Here is a 23,149-nt window from a genome sequence, read left to right on the forward strand (position 1 = left end):
CTATTACGCGCATTAAACCGCCAACGCTGCTTCGTAAAAGGAGCCCTGAGCTTCATCAGGAGATGTACAAATGGATAACATACCGATCACAACAAACTTTATTTGCTGTCTTTCGCTGAATAACTAGAGACGCGGCTCATTCGGCCGCTCTCCCGTTCAACACGCTTATGCTGCAAAGGCCTTTAATGCCAAATGGCCTATATAAATAAAAATTAGGTTTTTTAAAATACCTGTGGCATGTAGAGTCTGAACTATGTAGGCTGTGCTTGCTCTCATATGGTGCCTTAAAAAAAACAAAAGAGAAAACAAGCGACTGTTTGCTGAGTGACAAAATAATTAGAAGTTGCTCTAACTTATGGGCAGACTGGGTGGACTGTTTGGGTCTTTATCTGCCATCATTTACTATGTAAACCAGGGGTGTCCAAGTCCCTCCTCAAGGGCCGCAATCCAGTCGAGTTTTCAGGATTTCCCCAATGAATGTGCATGAGATCTATTAGGATACAATGAAAACAGTGCTTGCAAATAGATCTCGTGCATATTCCATTGGGGAAATCCTGAAAACTCGACTGGATTGCGGTTCGCGAGGAGGGACTTTGACATCCCTGACGTAAACCCAAGTATCAGCTCTCAATAAAAACTGGTCCGCTTCTGGTTTTTTTGACCTCGAGTCACTCACTGTTTTAACTCCTTGGGATGCCCATTTTTGCTGGGGAAAAGAATGCTGAATGTTTTATAGCAATCAATTTAGTATAGTGCTTAGTCTGCCTCAAAGTTAAAAAAAAAATAAATAAATAAAAGTGAAGCTGCAAATTCACGTCTAGAAATGTGTTTCAATCCTCCAACTTTGTCACTCTTTTAATGACTTATCAAAAAAAATCAGAACTTCAGGAAATAAGATAAAACATCTAACATAAAAGTTGAAACTATCAGCACCACCACAGTGCTGAAACAATAACTTGTGCTTAACCCTTTCAGGACCATAAGGATCGTAGGCCAATTTTTGTGGTTTTGACGACATTTTTATGGTAAAAAGGGCTTGCAGATGCCAAAAAATTGATTTTTTTTGTGAAATATCATTATTTTTATTTAAAAAATCACACTTCTGGCTTATGGACAGTGTGGCAAGTGAATCTTCTCGTCATTCTGGCAACGACGCTAATGAATGAATGTCGGAACCAGTTTGTTTACATAAAGGCAGTTTCATATGGAATCCGTACATATCAAATTTAGAACTGTAGACTATCCCAATCAAAATTTATAGGATTTTAAAGTTATGGGACAAATATGTCCCTTGGTCCTGAAAGGGTTTTAATGAAAGAAGTGCTCCGTGACTTAATTTTCCAATGTGGAAGAAAGAAACCATCATTGCACTTCGCTAGTTCCCCTTCAGCACCATAGTTGTTAACAATAATGTCACTTAATCTGGAAAAAAAAATCAGATGATACAGTCCTCATTACTCATACTGTTCACGTTCCTGCATTCTTTCCTCCATATACACCAGCGGTCTCAAACTCAAACCCTTTGCAGGGCCACATTTTGGATTTGGCGGTACTTGGAGGGCCGCAGAAAAAAATAGTTAATGTCTTATTAAAGAAATGACAATTTTGCATGAGGTAAAACTCTTTATAGTTTATAATTCTTTCCTTTTGGCTAAGTTTTAATAATAATATTGTCATTTATAGCTAAAGAGACATATGATCAAGAAACTGTTTTATTTTCCTTTTGTAATTATGATAAACATACCGAGGGCCTCAAAATAGTACCTGGCGGGCCGCATGTGGCCCCCGGGCCGCGAGTTTAAGACCACTGATATACACCATTCTTCAAAATCGTATTCGGTATTTAAAACTGTCCTTCAGCTCATTGTCCTTATTGGCTCTTCCCAACTCAAATCTGGGTTCCTCCTTCTGGCTTCATCAGGAGGAGAAGCCTAAAACTACCATACAAAAAACCACCAATATACCATTTAATCATAGCTTATAATTCTTTTGACTTCTCCCACCGATGCTATTGGCCAACAGCAATACTACACCCAACACAGCGATTTTGAGTGGTTACATCATGTGATCCAACCCACATTGTTATCAAAAAGCTCTGCATGTTCTACAATTCTAAATGGATTACAAATTATTCAGGTACTCGAGCATTTTTCCCCAACTGTCCCGGTGGGCTCTCGCTCTTATCTAACGTACCTGGGCCTTGCCCAGGATCACAAGGAGCAGTGCGGAATTCAAACCCACAACCTCAGGGTGCCGAGGCTATTGCTTTAACCACTGCACCATATACTCCCACACACTTCTGCCCATGATCATTCCACCAAACTCGCCATTCTTTTAATCGCACAACTTCACTCCCACTTGCACGTCCAGCCATTCATTAACCTTACACCCTAATCTTACACCCATTCACAAATTCACACAGGGTGAAAACCAAACAGAGCAGGGACTGGCAATCCAAATCCCGTACCTGCATTGTCATAACAGCCAATGCCGCCTCCGTTCATAAACACCACATATCACTCTAAACCTCTTACTGTCCTCAAACCAAACGTCTCTCCATTCCATCATAAGCTATGCCAATCTATCTTGCGCACCCCGCTAATGAAACCTCCATTGCAGTGTTATTACATCGTACACTAACAGCTCATACCACTCATAACGCATACTGTCATGATTATCTATAAGAATTCAACACAATCCAACCCTAATCACTTATACCGGCATCACACTTTACTGCACACAAGCTTCATAGCTGGTTTTAAGAAAGGTTTGGACAAATTCCTGGAGGAAAAGTCCATAGTCTGTTATTGAGAAAAACATGGGCGAAGCCATTGCTTGCCCTGGATCGGTAGCATGGAATATTGCTACTCCTTGGGTTTTGGCCAGGTACCTGGATTGGCCACTGTGAGAAAGAGCTTGATGGATCTTTGGTCTGACCCAGTAAGGCTATTCTTATGTTCTAAAATGACTGAACCCCCCTCCCTCCACCTCCCCCCCCGTGCGTATCATAAATTCAATCCTCACTACCTTACACATCCTACACAATGCTTGCAATACCCAAGTATTCTTTTAATACACAAATTAATAATTCAGAGCATTAAAAGTATAATAGTAATGCTGAGTGAATGTTGTTTGAATTTCATATTGCTGGTGGCTAAGACTCTCTTCAGAAGCTTGGTCTCTACCACAAAAATCAAGGTGGACCACATCATACCACAGATCATTGCTCCACCAACAAAAGAAAACAAACAATATTAATGATCTAAAATTTCTTGAAGCAAAGACTCCATGTCCGTATCCATCATAATTCCCCAAGGATTATTATGTAAAGGTAAGCAAAAATCAATATTCCAATTACGTTCCTTCCCTTTTTTTCTGTGAACTTGCCACTGTAAACCGAAGGATCTTCAATTGGTTTCACCCGTACGTAGTAAGAGCTGCTTCAGGGAAAACTTAAGGGTAAAGAGGCCGTGGATATACTATAAGTAGGTAGAAACAAAATAGAGAAAATGAGCAATTAAATACACTTTTTTCTGATGCAAAAAAAACTAATGCAAAAATCAGCTTTAGCAATGGCTCCTACCCAGTCCAAAAGGCCAGCCATAAGCTCAAGCAAATAGTAAAGGTGAATAGACAATTCCCCAACAGACATGTAAAGAAATGCTGCCATTCAGTGTCGGGATTTAAACCCTGCTGGGATCCTCTCTGCCATTTATAAATAAAATCTTATTCATGTGTTACAATATAGAAAGGTTTCCTTCTTGTGGCAACAAACTTTTCAATTACAAAATTCTTAAACTCTCCAGCATATGTAGAAGTTGTCTAAGATGGGCTCTGTTTGTTTCACATTAGCAACATTGTAAGACAGAGCAGTGTTGGAATTATCTGGTCTGGATCATAAGAACATAAGAATAGCCTTACTGGGTCAGACCAATGGTCCATCAAGCCCAGTAGCCCGTTCTCATGGTGGCCAATCCAGGTCACTAGTGTCTGGCCAAAACCCAAGGAGTAGCAATATTCCATGCTACCGATACAGGACAAGCAGTGGCTTCCTCCGTGTCATTCTCAACAACAGACTATGGACTTTTCCTCCAGGAACTTGTCCAAACCTTTCTTAAAACCAGCTACGCTATCTGCTCTTACCACATCCTCTGGTTTTAAGAGCATTTACGTGTAACTTCATCGAGCGTCCCATAGTCTGTAATTTTTGACGGAGTGAAAAATCGATCCACTTGTACCTGTTCTACTCCACTCAGGATTTTGTAGGCTTCAATCATATTTCCCCTCAGCCGTCTCTTTTCCAAGCTGAAGAGCCCTAACTTGTTTTAGTCTTTCCTCATACGAGAGGAGTTCTATCCCCTTTATCATCTTGGTCGCTCTTCTTTGAACTTTTTCTAGCACCACCATAGAAACATAGAAACATAGAAAGGTGACGGCAGAAAAGGGCTACAGCCCATCAAGTCTGCCCACTCTACTGACCCACCCCATTAAGTCTGAGTGCTGCTCGACCCACGTAGGGATCCCACGTGGATGTCCCATTTATTCTTAAAGTCGAGCACGCTTGTGGCCTTGATTACCTGCGTCGGAAGTTTGTTCCAGTGATCTACCACTCTTTCTGTGAAGAAATACTTCCTGATGTCACCACTAAATTTCCCTCCCCTGAGTTTGAGCGGGTGCCCCCTTGTGACCGAGGGTCCCTTGGGAAGGAATATATCGTTTTCTACCTCGACACGACCTGTGACGTACTTAAAAGTCTCAATCATGTCACCCCTTTCCCTGCGCTCCTCTAGAGAGTACAGCTGCAATTTGCCCAGTCTTTCCTCGTATGAGAGACCCTTGAGTCCAGAGACCTTCCTAGTGGCCATTCGCTGGACCGACTCAGCTCGAAGCACATCTTTACGGTAATGTGGCCTCCAGAATTGCACACAGTACTCTAGATGAGGTCTCACCATGGTTCTATACAGTGGCATTATGACTTCAGGTTTGCGGCTGACGAAGCTTCTATTGATACATCCCATCATTTGCCTCGCCTTGGATGAGGCCTTCTCCACTTGTTTGGCAGCCTTCATGTCTGCACTGATGATCACTCCCAAGTCCCGTTCTTCTGAAGTCTTAGCTAGTGTTTCTCCATTCAAGGTGTATGTTCTGCATGGATTTCTGCTGCCGAGATGCATGACCTTACACTTCTTAGCGTTGAAGCCCAGCTGCCATGTCGTGGACCATTTTTCCAACTTGATCAGATCCTGCGTCATACCATCCGTGGGATTGCTTCCACCCACTATATTACACCATATCTTTCTTAAGATAAGGAGACCAGAATTCAACACAGTACTCCAAATGAGGTCTTACAAAATAGTCTTCCCGACATCTTTTGATATGGTTTGGTGTGGACACAGAATACTGTGAATTGAATGTTGGCCTTTTTCAGTTTATACGACAATGGAGTGGGAAGAGTAACCCAATGGTTAGTGCAGCAGACTGCGATCCTAGGGAACTGGGTTTAGCTCCCACTGCAGCTCCTTGTGACCTTAGGCAAGTCGCTTAACTGTCCATTGTCCCATGTACAAAAACTTAGATTGTGAGCCTACTAGGGACAGAGAAAGTACCCGATATAGTCCCCCCCCCCCTCTTTATGAAGCCGTGTTAGATTTTTTTTTTATCGCTGGCTGTGGCAGTAAAAGCTCTGACGCTCATAGAATTCCTATGAGCGTCGGAGCCACTGCGGCTGGCGATTAAACCCCCCCCCTAATGTGGCTTCATAAAAGGGGGGATAACGTGTACAGTGCTGTGTACATCCAATAGCACTATAGAAACGATTAGTCGTAGTGGTGCTATATCAGGGTGAATAATTTCTGTAACAACATTTTTTATAAAACTACACAATGGCCATATTTAAAGTGACAAAAACAAAAAAGCAATGTTCCAAATTCCACAATCCAAAGTAACAAACAACCAACAACAGAAGTTGCATTGCAGAATGTGTCAAAAGATCATGTAAACTTTTTTCTGTGGTGAAAGGTTTATTGTGGCTTAATTGGATTATCAACTTTTGCTTGTCTTTACATAAAAATGTACATTCATTGGGATTATTGTGGATATGGACCATAACCCTTTGCTCTGAGGCATTATAGATGAGTATACTTTTTTCTTTTGTCAGTGGAACAAATGCTCTCTGATATGAGATCTGCCTTGGTTTTTCATGATATTAACTGAGCTCTCTTCTTGCCTTTTTGGGAATAGTCTCATATGAGCAATCCAACAATATTAATTTCATATTCAAAATTCACTCAACATTACTATTATTATACTTTTCAAATAGTAATGAGTGAAATTGGAATGTTTTGAATTGATACAAATGCAGTCAAGATGGAGGGTTCTTTGTATTGAAAACTACATATTCCTTCTCATCGGCAGCAGATGAATCCAGAGACTAGTGGGTTGTGTCCATCCACCAGAAGGCAGAGATAGAGAGCACCAGGCTGAGCTCTGTCATATAAAGGATAGTATGCTCATTGGTAATCTAGTATTCTCTGTCTCTGCAGGCGAATGAATGATCTCTCTTCTAATCCTGGTTTCATCTGCTGCTTGGCGTGGCCTGTAAGCAGTGGTGATCGGCTCTGGGCTCAACTAAGCTCCTGTTTTGGCTTTGCTAACTGAGTTGAGTAAGGGGATTAGGTTTCCGTGGTGCCAGTACCCTACCCATTCCCTGTAGTCCCATTTGGCGTTGTCTGGTACTCCTACTTCCCTCCTCACAAAAAAAGCTGCTTACTAAACACAGAGGAAGTGCAGTGGACTGGAGGCATTTGGTGAGAAGCAGCCAGCTGGGTATGTATGCTTTAGATCTCTTTATCACAGTGAGGTATGTTTGTTTCCCCATTATGTGTGCATTTGGGATGATATCGAACTTGGGCCTATTGTTAGCTTGCTAGGAGGCTGGTGTCTTTGTCTTGGTCAGGCTCTGTGGTTCCGGGAACCACATCCAAACTGGAGCAACTTAGTCCATGTATGGCTCAAGGTGGTTTCCTCCCTGCAATTGGAGTGAACTGGTGGTTCCTATCGAGGTTCTCTCTCCCTGAGGCTATTAACCATTATGGACATCTCATAGCATTTGGGCTACATAACCTTTTCCTCCAGAGGGCGAGCATGATATTTCCTTGGTGGGCTCCTGCCACCTCTCAGGTGGTGCCTCACTTTTTCTGGCAGTTTGCTTTGGCTTCTTCTCAGGAAGTAGGATAACTTTCATTTTAGCAGCTGTCACGACTCTGGAAAGGAACATTCCACCTCCTGCCTTTACTACATGGGCCTATCTTGGGGATTACAGTTCTGCTTTCCCTTGAAGTCTTTATTGGCTCCTTATTGGGGTAGGGAGCATTGTTCCTCTAAGCCCTTTTTCTGCTTGATCTCCATATGGTGGATGTGTCTTCATTTGTAAATACAGATGAAAAGAACATGTCTTTCTGCTACTTCTTTCTCTTCCTTCACCACTCCCTTCCTGTTTCCGTCGTCCAGCGGTCCTACCTCCTCCCTAGCCGGCTGCTTCCCTTTAACATATCTAAAGAACGGTTTGAAATTTTGTGCTTCCCTGGCTAGCCACTCTTCATACTCTCTTTTGGCTTTTCGAACCACACGGTGACATTCTTTTTGATACATCCTGTGCTCTTTCCAGTTCCCCTCAGTTTTGTCCTTTTTCCATTTCCTGAATGAATTTTTCTTATTGCCTATTGCTTCCTTAACTATTTTAGTTATCCATGCCGGGTCTTTTGTTAGACTCTTTTTGCACTCCTTTCTGAATCTGGGGATATATAGATTTTGCGCCTCGCTCACCGTGTCCTTGAAAAAAGACCAGGCATGTTCTACCGTTTTGCCATTTCTTGGAAGTGTTCCTAAGTTTCTTCCTTACTATTTCCCTCATTGCTTCGTAGTTTCCTTTCCTGAAGTTGAAAGTTGTCGCTATGGTTCTCTTTCCTTTCGGTATTCCTACTTCAACCTTAAACTTGATCATATTATGATCGCTGTTTCCCAACGGTCCTACTACTTCCACTTCCTTTGCAGGTCCCCTTAACCCATTTAGGATTAGATCCAGAGTGGCATTTCCTCTCGTTGGCTCTCTAACAAGCTTCTCCATGAAGCAATCTTGTGTAGGCTCCAGGAATTCTGTCTCCCTAGCGCATTTTGAGCTTCCAAGACTCCAGTCTATCCCAGGATAGTTGAAGTCTCCAATAATAACCGTGTTACCGCGTTTGCATTCTCGCTTCATCTCGGCTTCCATTTCTTCATCAAAATTTCCGTTTTGCCCAGGTGGACAGTAGTATAGGCCCATCTTTATTTCAGCCCCTTTCCTTCCCGTTATTTTAACCCATAGCAATTTCAGCTTGTTGGTCGTCTCTGCTGTGTCCATTCTTGTAGATTGTATGCTTTCTTTTATGTATAGGGCTATTCCACCTCCTTTCTGTCCTAACCTGTCCTGGCGATAGAGCTTGTACCCCGGCAGTGCTGTATCCCATTTGTTTTCTTCATTCCACCATGTTTCAGAGACTCCAATGATGTCTATGTCCTTTACATTGGCCATGGCTTCTAATTCCCCCATTTTGTTTCTTAGGCTCTTTACTTTAGTATATATGCAATTTAGATCCTGGTGTTTTCTTGTCTTCATTTCCTTTCACTGCGCTTCGATCTTTAGCTTCTCTTGTGCTACAATCCTTCTAACTTCCTCTTCTGGGTTAGTGAACTCTAAGAGGTGGAGCACAGCTCCATTGCTGGATGTAAAACGTAGCTCTGGCTGACTGTTGGCACTGCTCCGTCTCCGAATGTGGCGCACGGAGCCAGTGGCCTGGGGGCACTGCTCCGTCTCCGGAGGTGGTGCGCGGAGCTGGCGGCCTGGTTGGTGCATGTGGATCCATTTGACAGTGGCTCAGCTATTGCTTGCCATACACCACTTCATCGCGGTAGGTCGGGCACTAATCCGTGGTACAGAGTACCATAGAGTACAGCTCTGTCATTGGTTGTTGAGCACTGCTGTATTCGGTCTGCTGGGCACAGCTTCATCTCGAGTTTGAGTGCTTCCCCTAGGCTGGCTTTGTCCATCTCTCAGAAGCACGCTTTTGCTGGCTATCAAGTTGTGGCCTTCCTTGGTGGTCGAGTGCGTAAACTTGGAGCAGCTCCATCCCTGGGGTGTCATCTTCTCTGTCTGCCTAGGATGTGAGTGCTCTGTACGGACTGCTTCATGGCCTTCCCCGCTGGGGCTTTCCCTCTGGTGCGCTGCTGCTGATGTCATCAGTGATGCGGCAGGAAGAAGGCTGCAAAGCAGCTCATTCAGAGCATTGCTGCCGCTGCAGTTTTTTGAGGCCTCAGAGTGGAGATGTGTCAGTCTCACAGTGGGAGGGTTGGCAGGGTTCTGCTGCACAGGGGGATGGGAGGGATAGAAAGATGTTATACAAGGGGATGGGTGGGAGGGGAGGAAAGATGCTGCACGGGGGTGGAGGTGGGTGAGAAAGGGAAAAAATAAGAATTGTAGTTGAGGAGAGGTGATGATTGTTGTACATGGGAAAAAAATCAGACATCCCTGAAAATAAGCCCTAGTGCGTTTTTTGGACTCAAAATTAATATAAGACACTGTCTTATTTTTAGGGAAACACGGTATTACTTTTACCAGGTTTTTTACATGCTCCATAGCTCTATCATACATTCAGACACCATTTTGTTCCCCCTGTTTTTAATCTGTAAACCAGAAAGTTGGCTTTAAAAAAAATCTCTTTAGGTATTTATAAAGCTACAGGCAACGTACATGAATTAGTAGGCTTTTAATTTTTTTGGATTTAATGAGACCTTTTTCATTCACAATTGTTTTCTAAAAGTATATAAAAATACATTAACCTTATCCTTGTATCCTGTGGACTAGCTGAATCTGTATTAACAAAATTTTATTGTTTTCTTTTTATAGTGCTGTTGCAAAGACTTTAAAAAAAAATATATATATATGGTCCCTGGATATTAGCATTAAATGAAATGTAGCACAATAAAATGACTTCAGAAATAGAGCATTCAGTCTGCCTAGTTGTCCTGTCTGTAGTAGGGATGCATCTCAGCTTGCGTGATAACCTGCAGTTTTTTCGTTTAAACTTCTCCTCCATCACATGGTTAGAGAGAGAGAGATCACATTCTCAGTTTCCTCCTGTAGCCACCTTTCCCATGCCTAACTGGAATGGAGGAGTAGCTTGATGTTTAGAGCAATGGTTTGGGAACCAGAGAAGCCAGAGCTCAAATCCATTTACTTATGCATTCTTTTGCATTTACTTATGCATTCTTTCTTTCTTCTATACCTTTCTCCCTGGGGAGCTCAGAACAGTTTATATGGATTTATTCAGGTACTCAAAACATTTTTCCTGCCTGTTCTGGCAGCCTCACAACCTATGTAATGTACCTTGGGTAGTGGGGGGGATTAAGTGACTTGCCCAGGCTCACAAGAAGCAGCATGGGTTTGAACCCACAACCTCAGGGTGCTGAGGCCGTAGATGTAACCACTGTGCCACACAGTGATTTGTGATCTCGGGCAAGCCATTTAATTCTTAGTTGCCTCGGGTGAACGGTGGCTCTCCTGTAGACCAGCTGATACCAGACGTGTGTCGAACCCTGGGTTCCTGCTCGAGGTCGCTAGTTTTACCGGTAGGTGATATGTTTTAGTAGACATCACAGTGGGAAGTCGGTATATGTGGTAGATTTGGTATGTGTGACTGAACATGTGTGATTATTGTGTATTTTAGGAGAGCGTTGCAGATGGTGGAGCGTGTAAACACAGCTCCTGAAGACGCCATACGGTGAAACACAGTCTTGTGCTGGGCTGGATTTTTTTTTGTTTTCTGAAAGTTTGGTCTCTTGAAGTAAAGGGCAACTGGGCTGTGTACGCTTTATTTTTTTGAAGAGATGGACAATTGAGATGAAAGGACAGAGCCTTGTGTGCTAATATGAAGGACAATTAAGGAGAAAGAGGGGTATCAGCTGTTGGGGATCGGTGATAACTGGTTGCGAGTAGAGTATCCCCCTTTCTGATTCATTTTGACTGATGCAGATGAACTTTGAATTGGAGTTGTTAGCAATGTGACCATAGCGTTTGCAGCCCTACTTTTCAAGAATACTATATGCTGTTATTAATGGATGAATGAGTGCACGTGTGGATGATGGTGAATGGCGTATATGTTAGTTCATGGAAGAAGGTTCACCAAATGTGCAATATTTATAAATGATTTGTGAAATTGTATGTACTATTTATAATCATCATGAGTAAAGGATAGTTTATGATATTTATATAATTGGAATAATTAAAAGAAAAATTGATTTAATAAAGGATAGCTGATTTAATCATTGGGGTATAAATTTACGAGATTCTGAGCCCTTCCTGGAAAGGGAAAGCTCTGCTCTACCTGAAGGTAATTTGTTTTGAGCTACTGCTGAAAGGAATGGGTTAAATGCAAAATTTAATCTGTAGTAATAGCCTGAACATTGCCCAAATATCTGTCTTCTCTGAATGTGATCTCGGAAACAACTGGAAGCAGAAGGGTTCATCTTATTTCGCTTATATTTTTCTCTTCTCAGTAAAGACGGGGGCCAGTTTATTAAAGCTTAGGGCATATTAAATGTTAAGAAGCCCATTTTATATCTGTGAGCTTCTTGGTGCGTAGTGCATGCTAAACTTTGGTAAAACAGCTCCACAGCCTTGCTTACCTAGTCAAGAACCAAATGGCACCTTCATGGGGGGAGTGTGTGGCACAGTGGTTAAAAGCTACAGCCTCAGGACCCTGGGGTTGTGGGTTCAAACCCACGCTGCTCCTTGTGACCCTGGGCAAGTCACTTAATCCCCCCATTGCCCCAGGTACATTAGGTAGATTGTGAGCCCGCCGGGACAGTCAGGGAAAAATGCTTGAGTACCTGAATAAATTAATGTAAACCATTCTGAGCTCCCCTGGGAGAACAGCATAGAAATTGAATAAATAAATGGGGTTAGCCTGCCATACAGACCCTGTTAAGTGAGTATCTGTCTTCCCACTAACTCAGGGGTCTCAAAGTCCCTCCATGAGGGCCGCGATCCAGTCGGGTTTTCAGGATTTCCCCAATGAATATGCATGAGATCTATGTGCATGCACTGCTTTCAATGCAGATTCATTGGGGAAATCCTGAAAACCCGAGTGGATTGTGGCCCTTAAGGAGGGGCTTTCAGATCCCTGCACTAACTCATCTCTGACACTGGCATTTTTTCAATTTTTGCTTTTTTGCACAGGGTTCATCATAACAGAAGCCAAAGACTAAGGGCTCCTTTTACTAAGGTACGTTGGGGCATTAACGTGCGGAATAGCGCGCGCTAGACCTTAACGCCAGCATTGAGCTGCCGTTGGTCCTAGCCGCGTGGCGCGCGGTAATATCCTGCGTGCGCTAAAAACGCTAGCGCACCTTAGCAAAAGGAGCCCCAAGAGGTTCCTCTTACTAAGGCGCGCTAACCGATTTAGCGCACGCTTAAGATTAGCACGCGCTCAGTGCTAAGGCGCCCGTAGAATATAATGGACGCCTTAGCGGGTTAGCGCGCCTTAGTAAAAGTATCCCTACAGGTTCACCTTCATTGAATGAACGTGAATAAATCTTGCCTGTGTCAAATTTCGCTTTTCAAAGCGAAGCCAAATAGATTCGGTAAGATCTAAAATGTCGAAACGGGACAGAGTGATTCCAGTCTCTCTCGCCTCCTGTTGTGCTTGCATCCAGCTAATTACAAGTTGGCAGTGTGATGTCATTCAAGTGATCTTTGCTGACTGCCTCTTTAAATAGGGTTTGCAATTATCAGGGGGAGATGAATACATGTGGCTTCCCTAATAAAAATTTGAATTCTCAAGTACTTTCAATTAAACTGAATGTCTGCCCTTCTTAACACTTTCACAATCTACAGTGGTTTAAAAATCCCATGTTTGCATCTTGATTTGGTAATGCTGCCTTTTTTTAAAACGATGTAAAGAAATGTAAGTTCTTGATTAAATTCACAAAATCGCGCTTGTCAGCTTTTGGTTAGAAGTCATAAATGCCACAACCAGGAGTTACTGATTTTCTTGGAATCTACTTAGCTACTTCAGAAGTTGCAGCGAAAATCAGAACATTTTTTTCCAGAACTTTCTAGGCTTGGCTTGTTTTGACTCGAACAGATTTGATCTGGGTGTTTGTGTTAGCTGAAAGGGAGCTTTTACATGAGGGAACTGAAACACTAAATTGTTGCAGAGGCAGTATCCTTGCCATAATCCCCTCTGACTTAATTTGATTTTCTCAGCTGTTAATATTAAAAATCAGATGGACAAAAAAACTTGCACCAATGTGTGACTAGTTTGTATGTGTGTGGGGGTTCCTGTCACTAAATTTTGTTTAACTTTTTTGCACAAGGTTATGGACATTGGGCTTTTTTTTTTTTTGGTTTTTCTTTTAGGGGGGGGGACATGTTTAATTTTGTATCTTTAAAACACTTGTATATATACACTTACTCCGTGTACAGTCTAAGATATTTGTTTGAATTATCAAACATTTCAAATGTGTGCACTAGAGATATGACTGTTTACAGAAATTTAATACTTATTCATAGCTTTTTGCCTCGCTTCCAGTACCGCAGATACAGTATTTTGCACAAAGAATGCCCATATTAATGGCTGGCTGGCAGGTTGTTTTACAGTTGAGCGTGGGCGTTCTGGTGCAAGCTTTGTGAAGACTATGGTAGTACTTTTCACTAAGTAGGCTGCCTCTCCCCCTCTTGTTTGGAGTGCTACGCTGATGCCAAGTGCTAAGAATTCCTGGAATGTGGAATTGCACAGCTTCTGATAAAGTTTGCTTTGTTCCCCCTAGTGACTTGACCTGTTCAGAATATGTGGTTTCCTAGGAAGTTTTAATACCTCAAAGTCAGTAGTGATTAAAGGGTGACTCCAACACAATTGATTTCTCTCTCTCTTTTTTTTTTTTTTTTTTTTTTTTAATTCCACCTGCTGCCTGGCAGATTAATTTCCTTAAACTTAAGATAGAAAGAAAGGCACCTAATGTTTTGGAAAGAAATTCATTACAGGGAGGGGCAACTTCCTGTACTGGTTGCCGACCACAGTACAGAATCAATTGTGTATTATAAATTTGTGCTTTTTAGAGCTTTACTAAGTAAGTTTTTAGTATTTCTGGTTTAACTACAGCATAGACCAGTTCTTGGGTACATTTGCTTGCTTAATCAATCCAACATCGGATGTACCGGTAAATCTTCAGTACACTTCTCCCTCGGAATTCGCTGTGATAGGGGATTAACAGACCCACGAATACAGAAAAACTGCAAATAACTTTTTCATATGTTATTCACTGTTTTCTATAAAAACCATCGTGAATACGGTGAAACCGTGAATAACATGGTGGGAGACCTGGCCTGTTCCTGAAGAAGAGGCAAAACACGATGGAAGAAAGTGCTGGGAATCAGCAATTTTTTTTATCTGTAAATGCTTTGAATCGGCGATTTCTCTGTGCAAGTTGACGTAATTTGGGGGAAGGAGCCAGCAAGCTAAAAAACGTGAATAATCAAAACCGCAATTGCTGAAACCACGAATACGGAGGGAGAAGTGTAGTTTAATGCAGTTGGTTTGCAGAGTGAGCTGCTTTGGTCTTTATGGTATGGCTTCCAATGGTCCTCTAAATCTTATTGGTTTTAAAGAGCAGTGTGCTTCTGTGGTGACCCTTTTTATAGGTTTAGAACACTTTGGGCACACACCAAAATCTCATTCTTGTCTCAATCGTGGAGAAAAGTCTTGGTCACAGGTTGAGATTTTTTTTTTTTTTAAATTGGGGGGTCTACATAGCACTATATGGTCAGAGCATAGAGCTTCCTAAACTGGATTATGACCCCAGAGAGGGTCATAGAATCTGTGTTAAGGGTCATGACCTGCATGGGGTAAAAGAAAATCTCATTGGCCCACACCTCCTGAGGAGCCTGCACTAGAATTAAGCCTTCAGAGCTCGATGGATAGGGAGGGGGCAGAATAGCAGTGTTGTCTGTAATGCTGGAGGAGGACCCTCTAGGAGCCACAGGCTTCTTTTGGCTACAATAATTAGTCATAGCCACAGAAAGTTTGAGGAGCATTGTCCTGGGACGTTTCAGCTGGCACAATTTCTGAGTCGGCAAAGTCACAAAAGCCACCTCTAAACACAGTGTAAACAGGAATGGTGTTACTGGCATGCATGGTGTAGTGCCAAGTGAAATACACAGGCAGACACACACAAATGCCCTTGGAAGACCATTAATCAGTGATAAGCAAAGTCAGCTTTTATTGCTGGTACACTTAAAGTAGATGGTACTCTTTTTGAAAAGTACAACAGGCCTCGAGATCAGGTTCATGATGCAGGCTGTTCTTGATCATTTATGAAGGTCAATAAGACCTTGTGACATGATGTCTAATGCTATTCTTTCCCTAAAAAAAAGTGAATGTTTGTGTTTTATTCAATCTTTTCTTGACCTACATTTTTTAAACTGTTAAAATTGTATATTTCTTCCTCATTTGTAGTGCACTAAGAATATTGAGTTCTTTAATACTGAAATGTTTTTTTTTTAAATCTTATTTGCAATTAGATTGATTGCAGGTTGGATAAAAAAAAATCAATGATTTAAAAAACCCCCAACTTTTAAAAAAAAAATTTGGATTGTTTTAAATATGTATTTATAGACCACTTATAGCCCAAGTGGTTTACATTCAGGTACTCAAGTATTTCTCCCTATCTGTCCCGGTGGGCTCACAATCTGATAACATATCTGGAGCTTTTTTGAGGAAAAATCTATCTAAAGATTAATTTTCCATTTTAAGATACATTATAGTCCAAAAGTTATTCATGGAATAAGTATCATTTTTAAATTATGTAGCATGAGGCTTCATATTTGTAATATTTATATTTTTTGATAAATTCAATTAATCTATTCATGATGTCACAGGCAATTTGTCTATGTAGATAGAAATTGTCACAGATGCTTGGTTTTGCGTTTCTCAAAACGGAATTTGTGTCTGCAGAGATAACATGCTTCTTCACGGCAAAAATCTTTCTATAGAAAACTATGACTTAAATCAAGTCTTTCTGACTAATGATTTTAAATCAGTTTGATTTAAATCCACCCTGGATAGATGCATACTGCAATTAGATTCATGTATGTTGAACTTCATTTGTCTACCTCTGAGGTAAAACTGGCTAATGTCAGGTGGTGTGTAGGAGCAAAGCTCTGTATCTTTTACAACATACTGGAGAGGACAGAGCTGGTAGTTTCTTAAGCTAATGGTCCTTGTAGCTATGTTTTGGGCTGTCTGTCAAAATTAAATAAAGAGATGGGGAAAGAATGACAGGATAACCAGAGTGACTTGGTTCATAAGTATTTGGGAGGCTTTTTGCATAGTATATGCTCTTCACCTAGGTCTTGAAAACATCCAACACCGAGTCTGTTTTAAGACCTCACTGGAACTTGTCAGAGATGAGGATATTGGTTGATTAAACTACTTTAGAGGAAAGCAAGGATTCCTACACATAGGATGTGAGGCAGTTGAGGGGTTTTGGTTATAAGCTGAGGCTTTTGTGAAAGGTAAAATATAAAAGAGGATAATACAGTGATTAGTGTATGATGGCAGTGTAGTGTTTCAAAGAAATTTCTGAATGGTGATTATAAGTTTTATAAGAAGACTGAAATTTCCACAATAAGCCATGAGGTTTAGCTAGGTTTGCACCATGCATTCTGATGATTGAACAGAATTCTGTATCTTGGAACCTGTGGAAAATATTACATCCCTTAAGTAGCCTTGTGGTTAGGACAGTGGGTTGGGAACCATGGAAGACGGGGATCAAATCCCATAGACACTCCTTGGGCAAGTTACTTAACTCTCCACCTCAGTGGCCGTGCACTAATCCAGTGTCTCTCATAAGAACATAAGAATTGCTGCTGCTGGGTCAGACCAGTGGTCCATCGTGCTCCCACGGCGGCCCTTAGGTAAAGGACTGAGTCTAGCCTTACCTGCGTATGTTCTGGTCTAGCAGGAACTTGTCTAACTTTGTCTTGAATCCCTGGAGGGTGTTTTCACCTATGACAGCCTCCAGAGGAGCGTTCCAGTCTCAAACTTTTAAAACTCTGGCACACTGAACGGAGCGAGTGCATTTCGTGGCATATTCAAATTTAATTTTTTGTTCCTTAAGTTTTATAAGTCGGAAATTATAACAGTGGTGAAACTAAAGTAGATGGATAGATTAGGATTACTAATCAATGCAATACAAAGGATGAGCTTGTTTTGAGTGCAAATTAACTCAAAAGGTGGCTCGATAGTTGACAAGCAAACACTTGTTTCATCATCCACCATCTGCAGTCATTCTCTTTTTTTCGTTTTAACTTCTGTCAGAGCTGAAAATCCAAGTTCGCAAAGATAAGATCCTAACAATAACAAAGCCTTGATTGCTTTGTTGCTCAGGTTAGGATAACTACTGCATAAAGAAGAAAAAATAAAATTACTTGCTGTTAGTTTTCAAGGACCTATTGCATCAAAGAATGATACGTGTTTGGGCAGTTGTATTCTTACACGCACAGATGCTCATAACATTGACTGATCTGGAGATCCAAGATGGCTGCTGCCTATACGACCGGGTAACATGCATCTGACTATAGCTCTCTAGTTACCTGATCTTTTGCTGGCGACAGCTGTTTCCAGCTTAATAGTGCTTCTTTCCTGGACGCGATGCTGAAGAGGAGAGGCCGGAGCGCTGCTGGTGCCTTGCGGCGCTCGGGAGGGCTGACTCTCGGCAACATCGAAGATTTGCTCAGGCGGATGCAGGGAGCTGCGTCCATAACTCTGGGGTGACAGGTCAAAAGCGCGCGCCGACAACACAGCGCAGACAACTGAGCGCAAGGCGGAAGTGCGTCGAAGAAAAACAGTATTTTAAAGGGCTCCGATGGGGGGTGTTGGTGGGGAACCCCCCATTTTACTTAACAGAGATCACGCCGGCATTGTGGGGGATTTGGGGGGCTGTAACCCCCCATGTTATACTGAAAACTTCACTTTTTCCCTAAAAAAGTTTCCAGTAAATGAGGGGGTTTACAACCCCCCAAATTCCCCCCAACGCCGGCGCCATCTCTATTAAGTAAAGTGGGGGGTTCCCCACCAACACCCCCCGTCAGAGCCCCTTAAAATACTGTTTTTCTTCGGCACGCTTCCGCCTTGCACTCAGTTGCCTGTGCTGGGTTGTCAGCGCGCCTTTGTTGTCGCGTGCTTTTGTCTATGAACCTAACTCCGGATTTTAGCCCACAGAGGATCCTGGGTACAGGCAAGACCAGCGGGATCTCTCTAGGGCCTAATAACACCCTTAGCCCGGAGATCAGAGCACCGCCTCCTCCACCACAGTCCGCCAGTTCTCCCAGGGGCAAGGAAACCCCGAAGGAAGGGGCGGTCTTATCTCCAGTGGCAGACGATACAACAGCAGGGAGTCTGGAAATGGAGATCCAGGTTCAGGGAATGTCTGAAGAGGATTCTGTGGTAATTACACCATCAGGAGAAGGTTTGATCCAGAAGGAACAAAGCCACGGACATTCCAAGGAAGGTGAGAGACTATGCACTTCAATACAAGTTTCCTTTTGGGATAGGCCTGCTGAGGTGACCTTAGAGGCCCTTTGGGACCTGGTAGCAAACTTTGGGAAGACAATTAGCCCCAATTTCCAGCAAATTGAAAAAAAAAAACTGGTTCAGCACTCAGAGTTAGAAAAATTAAAGTTGGACATGACTTCTTCCAAAAACTAACCTCAAAAAATTGAGCAGGATATGGTTTCAGTAAAACAAATCTGGGAAACTTATGATTAAAGATAATTTGAATCTTAAAAGAAAAGTAGAATTATTAGAGAACCAGGCGCGTATTAATAATCTGAGACTGATAAACTTTCCAAGAGTAACTATGGTTACACCTAGAGATATGCTTAGGAGATACTAATAAGAAATTTTAGAAGTTCCAGAAGAAAACCTTCCACCATTTTCTCAAGTGTATTATCTCCCTAGCAAGATTCCGCATCAACAGCAACCTGAACCTACTAAAGGACAAGCACTGAATAATACCGAGATTCTGGAGAAGTCAGATATGGAGGTGGCAACACCAGCAACATTGATTATTACCTTAGCTCTTTCTATTGATAAATCATGGTTATTGAGGCTATTTGTTAAGAATAAACAGAAGGAATTCTGTGGTTGTAAAATTCAAATGTTCCCTGACGTTTCAAGGGAAACACAAAAACGCAGACGCGATTTTCTTCTTTTAAAACCAGGGGTCATCTCATTAGGGGCTACATTTTATTTAAGGCACCCCTGTAAGTGCATTGTTCTTTATCACTCAACTAAATATGTGTTTTTTGAGCCTCAACAATTGATTAATTTTGTGGCCTTGTCCCGTTTGGACAAGGATAAATCTAAGTCTTGAGCTCTAAAAGTAAAATGGTAGCTCCGTTCCCGTCGTATAGAAGACAGCATTACTTTGTTGTATAGATTACATTTTTTCTTTAGTTCACCAGTGTAACTTGGATCCAAAGAGGACTTGAGCTAATCCTTTACTTTTGCTTAACTTTGTTAAGTATGGATTTATTATGTTTTGGTTTTGTAAATTCGCTTTGGTTAAATTCGCTTTCTGTTCAAGTTATACTTGATACTATATTTGAAATCAATAATAAAAAAAAAATTTTTTTTTAAAACCTGACTGATTCTTTTGTAGGCAATATACATATCATCTAATCTAGTGTATATGTATACTTATGAAGGGAATTTTTAAAAATAAATAAAAATGCTGAAATCTCTCGTGGCACACCCAGAATCTCTTCAGGACGCACCACTGTGCCATGGCACATAGTTTGAGAGATACTGCACTAATCTTGTATTGGCATGCGGCCATTAAAGTTACTGCAGGAGCCCTTATTGATGCCTACTTTATAGGTGACAAGGGCCCACGTACTAATTCTGCACTAATAATTAGCGCGTGGAAGTACCTTACATGCTAACTGATTAGCGCTGCCACAGCCACTTTCTGCCCCTAAACATGCCCCCAAGAGAAAATAGGAGAATTTGTTGGTGTACATGCAGATAATGAAAATTTATCACAGGACATGTACTGCTGTCTCACGTAAGCCTGTTTAATGTGTGGTAAGCACACTCAAGCACTTATTGCAGTTTAGTAAAAGGACCCCTGTGTCTTTTCTCTTTTTTTGAAAGAAACTTTTTCCAAATGAGTCAGAGGAATGGGAAATTTCTAAATACATAAGGGCCCTTTTACTGAAGGGTATTTAAATGCATTAGCTTATGGTTAATGCATGATAGATAATAAGATACAGCGCAAATGCATTAAGGGGTTGTGTGATCGTGTACCTGCTACTGCAAATTTAGACAAGTCGTTATGGCATTTTTCTGAATTTTTTCTCTGAATGGGTTTGGCATAGGCAGAGTGGGCATAAATGGTTTGTGCTCAGTAAATAAAATGCACTAACTGGCTATCACAGAGCTAATGTGGGAGCGCTTGGCACTTACGAAATAGGAGGCGGTAAGTGGTCCCACATTAATTTCCTGCAGGTAGGAGGAAAGGGGCTGTACTTTTATATATCACCTTTTTTTGTATTTATACAACCACAAAGTGGTTTACATACAAGTACTTCAAGCATTTTCCCTATCTGTCCTGGCAGGCTCAGTCTATTTAACATACCTGGAGGATTAAGTTTATTGCCCAGGGTCACAGGGAACAGCGCAGGATTCGAACCCTCAACCTGAGGGTGCTGAGGCCATAGCTCTTATCACTATGCCAGTGGTCCCCAATTTTGCCCTGGAGGATCACCAGGCCAATCAGGCTTTCAGGCTAGCCCTAATGAATATGCATGAGAGAGATTTGCCTATAATGAAAGTGACAGGCATGCAAATCTGCTCCAAGCATATTCATTAGGGCTGTCCTGAAAACCCGATTGGTCTGGTGGTCCTCCAGGACAGGATTGGAGACCACTGAACTACGCCACACTCTCCTTCATAGGTACCCTAAGTTTACATTAAAAAGAAAAAAAGCATGTCTCCAAAAGGTGCTATGTTAAATCTGAGCTTAACACACAGTATTAGGCAGTGTTACAATGTGTTAAGCCCAGATCTTAGCACACTTAAGTAAAAAGGCCCCTTAATCACTAAGTCAGATTTCAGAAGGCTTAGACTTATTTTTTTCCCTTGCTCTCTTTGTGGTAAGAAAATGAAGTTTTGCTTATTTTTTGTTTCTTTTCCTAGCTTTGAAGTGCCATGTGCCAAGTTCTAGGCACCTAGGTGAGCTGGCTTTTTTTTTTTTTTTTTGGGGGGGGGGGTTTCTCACCCTGTTTCTGTATGAATGATGAGACTTGGTTGAAGCTTAACTTTCTTTTAAGTTAAACTTTCTTATCAATTTTAAACAGTAAGCACAAAACCAAACAAAGAAATTTGGGGTTCAGTGACTATCATATGGGAGTCAAATGATCTTATTTGTTCTATCCATCGAGCTGTTTTGAGATTGATACTGGTTCTGCAAAGGACACGTAGAACTAGTCTCAGTCATAATCCAAAAGAGTCTTAACAATATCGGATGAATAAAGTGCTCTTTGTATATTTAACCAAGGTGGCATTATAGAACTGTGCGACTCCTATCAATTGGAGTCCATTTCTCATCAATAAGGCTAAACGCTATGAGTAAAAATCCAAAAAGTTTGAGTAGCCCTTTGTAACTTTAATTTTGCAATTTTATGAGGCTTATATGCCCCCAACCCCACAGCAGGATTTTCTCATGTGTGGCATAAAAGCTGCTTCGATTATAGAAAAAAACGACATACTTAAAATATAGTTAACCTGTGGTAGAACCACCATTCTGCTGAAATCAACTCACCCCCCACCAGCTAAGATGTAATAATTTACAGGCTTGGGCTATGATACTCAGTTGGAGCCATATGATGGTTAACAATTTTGTCAAATATCTCTAATCAAAGTAACACTAAGGTATTTAATGCCATTTCTAACCCACTGAATTCAAAGTTGACAATATCTGTTGCTATACATTTTTTGGTTGAGTGGCATAAGTTCTGATTTGGTCCAGTTTTCTTTATTTTGTAACCTGAAAAACTTTGAATATGTTGAAATCAGTTGTGTACAGTTAAATGCAATAAGGGACTGCTCCAGATATGAAATGAATAAAAGTACATCGGCATAAGCTGCCAATTTGCAATATATATTATATATTTAAAACTATGAATTGCAGGTGTGTGTTTCGATGGCCAGAAGAAGAGGCTCGACAGCTATATAGGTGCTCAGTCATTTACCATGGGATTTCTTGGTATCTGTCACAAATCATGGCAATCTATCGACCGCTCAGAACCTTGTGTTCTGAAGGCGCAATATGTTTTGTCATTTGACAGACTTCTCAAAAATGCACTATGAGAACACAAGAACGTCTGCTGTCTCCATCATGGGAGTAACGCTGTGGAACAAATTAACTTGGACCACTGAGGGCTTTATTTAATATCCAGAAGTTTAAAAAAAATACTTAAAACTACATTATTTCTAGGAGCATTTCAATAAGAGAGATGTTGTTTACTGCTAGTTTTAAGATAAATGGTACTGTGAGGATCCATGAAATCTGGGTTTTAAAATGTAACTATTGTATTTATAATTCAAGATATTTGTATAAATCTTGTTTTATTTTATGTATGTTATTTTTGTAATGCGTTGATTAATTTTTTTTAATAAATATATTAAACAGAAGTGGTGATAAAGGACATCCTTTGTCATATGCCTTGCTGCAGTGTAAAGGCTTAGATCAGAGCTGTCCAAGTCTGGTCCTCGAGATCTACTGTCAGGCCAGGTTTTCAGGATATCCACAATGAATATGCATATGAGAGAGATTTGCCTGCACTGCTTTCTTGGTATGCAAATCTCTCTCATATGCATATTCATTGTGGATATCCTGAAAACCTGGCCTGCCAGTAGATCTCGAGGACCGGACTTGGGCAGCCCTGGCTTAGATAATAAATTGTTAACAGTAAAAGAGGTGGGATTATTTTATTTTTACAATTTATAGCCCGCTTGCTTTTTAAAACATACATAATAGATGACACTTGCAT

At 41.3% G+C, this 23,149-nt stretch overlaps 1 protein-coding gene across 1 annotated transcript in view; it reads left to right on the forward strand.

Moving 5' to 3' along the window:
- Nucleotides 1–22,784, forward strand: part of LOC117357171 — a 30,250-nt gene extending 7,466 nt beyond the window's left edge. Inside the window, exons 2-3 of the mRNA XM_033937542.1 lie at nucleotides 21,294–21,329; nucleotides 22,288–22,784. Of these exons, the coding sequence (XP_033793433.1) occupies nucleotides 21,294–21,329; nucleotides 22,288–22,466 (215 nt within the window). The 3' untranslated portion in view covers nucleotides 22,467–22,784. The remainder of the gene's footprint in view (nucleotides 1–21,293; nucleotides 21,330–22,287) is intronic.
- The last annotated feature ends 365 nt before the right edge of the window (nucleotides 22,785–23,149 follow it).

The sequence above is a fragment of the Geotrypetes seraphini genome, chromosome 3 (assembly GCF_902459505.1).
Source record: "Geotrypetes seraphini chromosome 3, aGeoSer1.1, whole genome shotgun sequence".
Taxonomy (NCBI): Eukaryota; Metazoa; Chordata; class Amphibia; order Gymnophiona; family Dermophiidae; genus Geotrypetes; species Geotrypetes seraphini.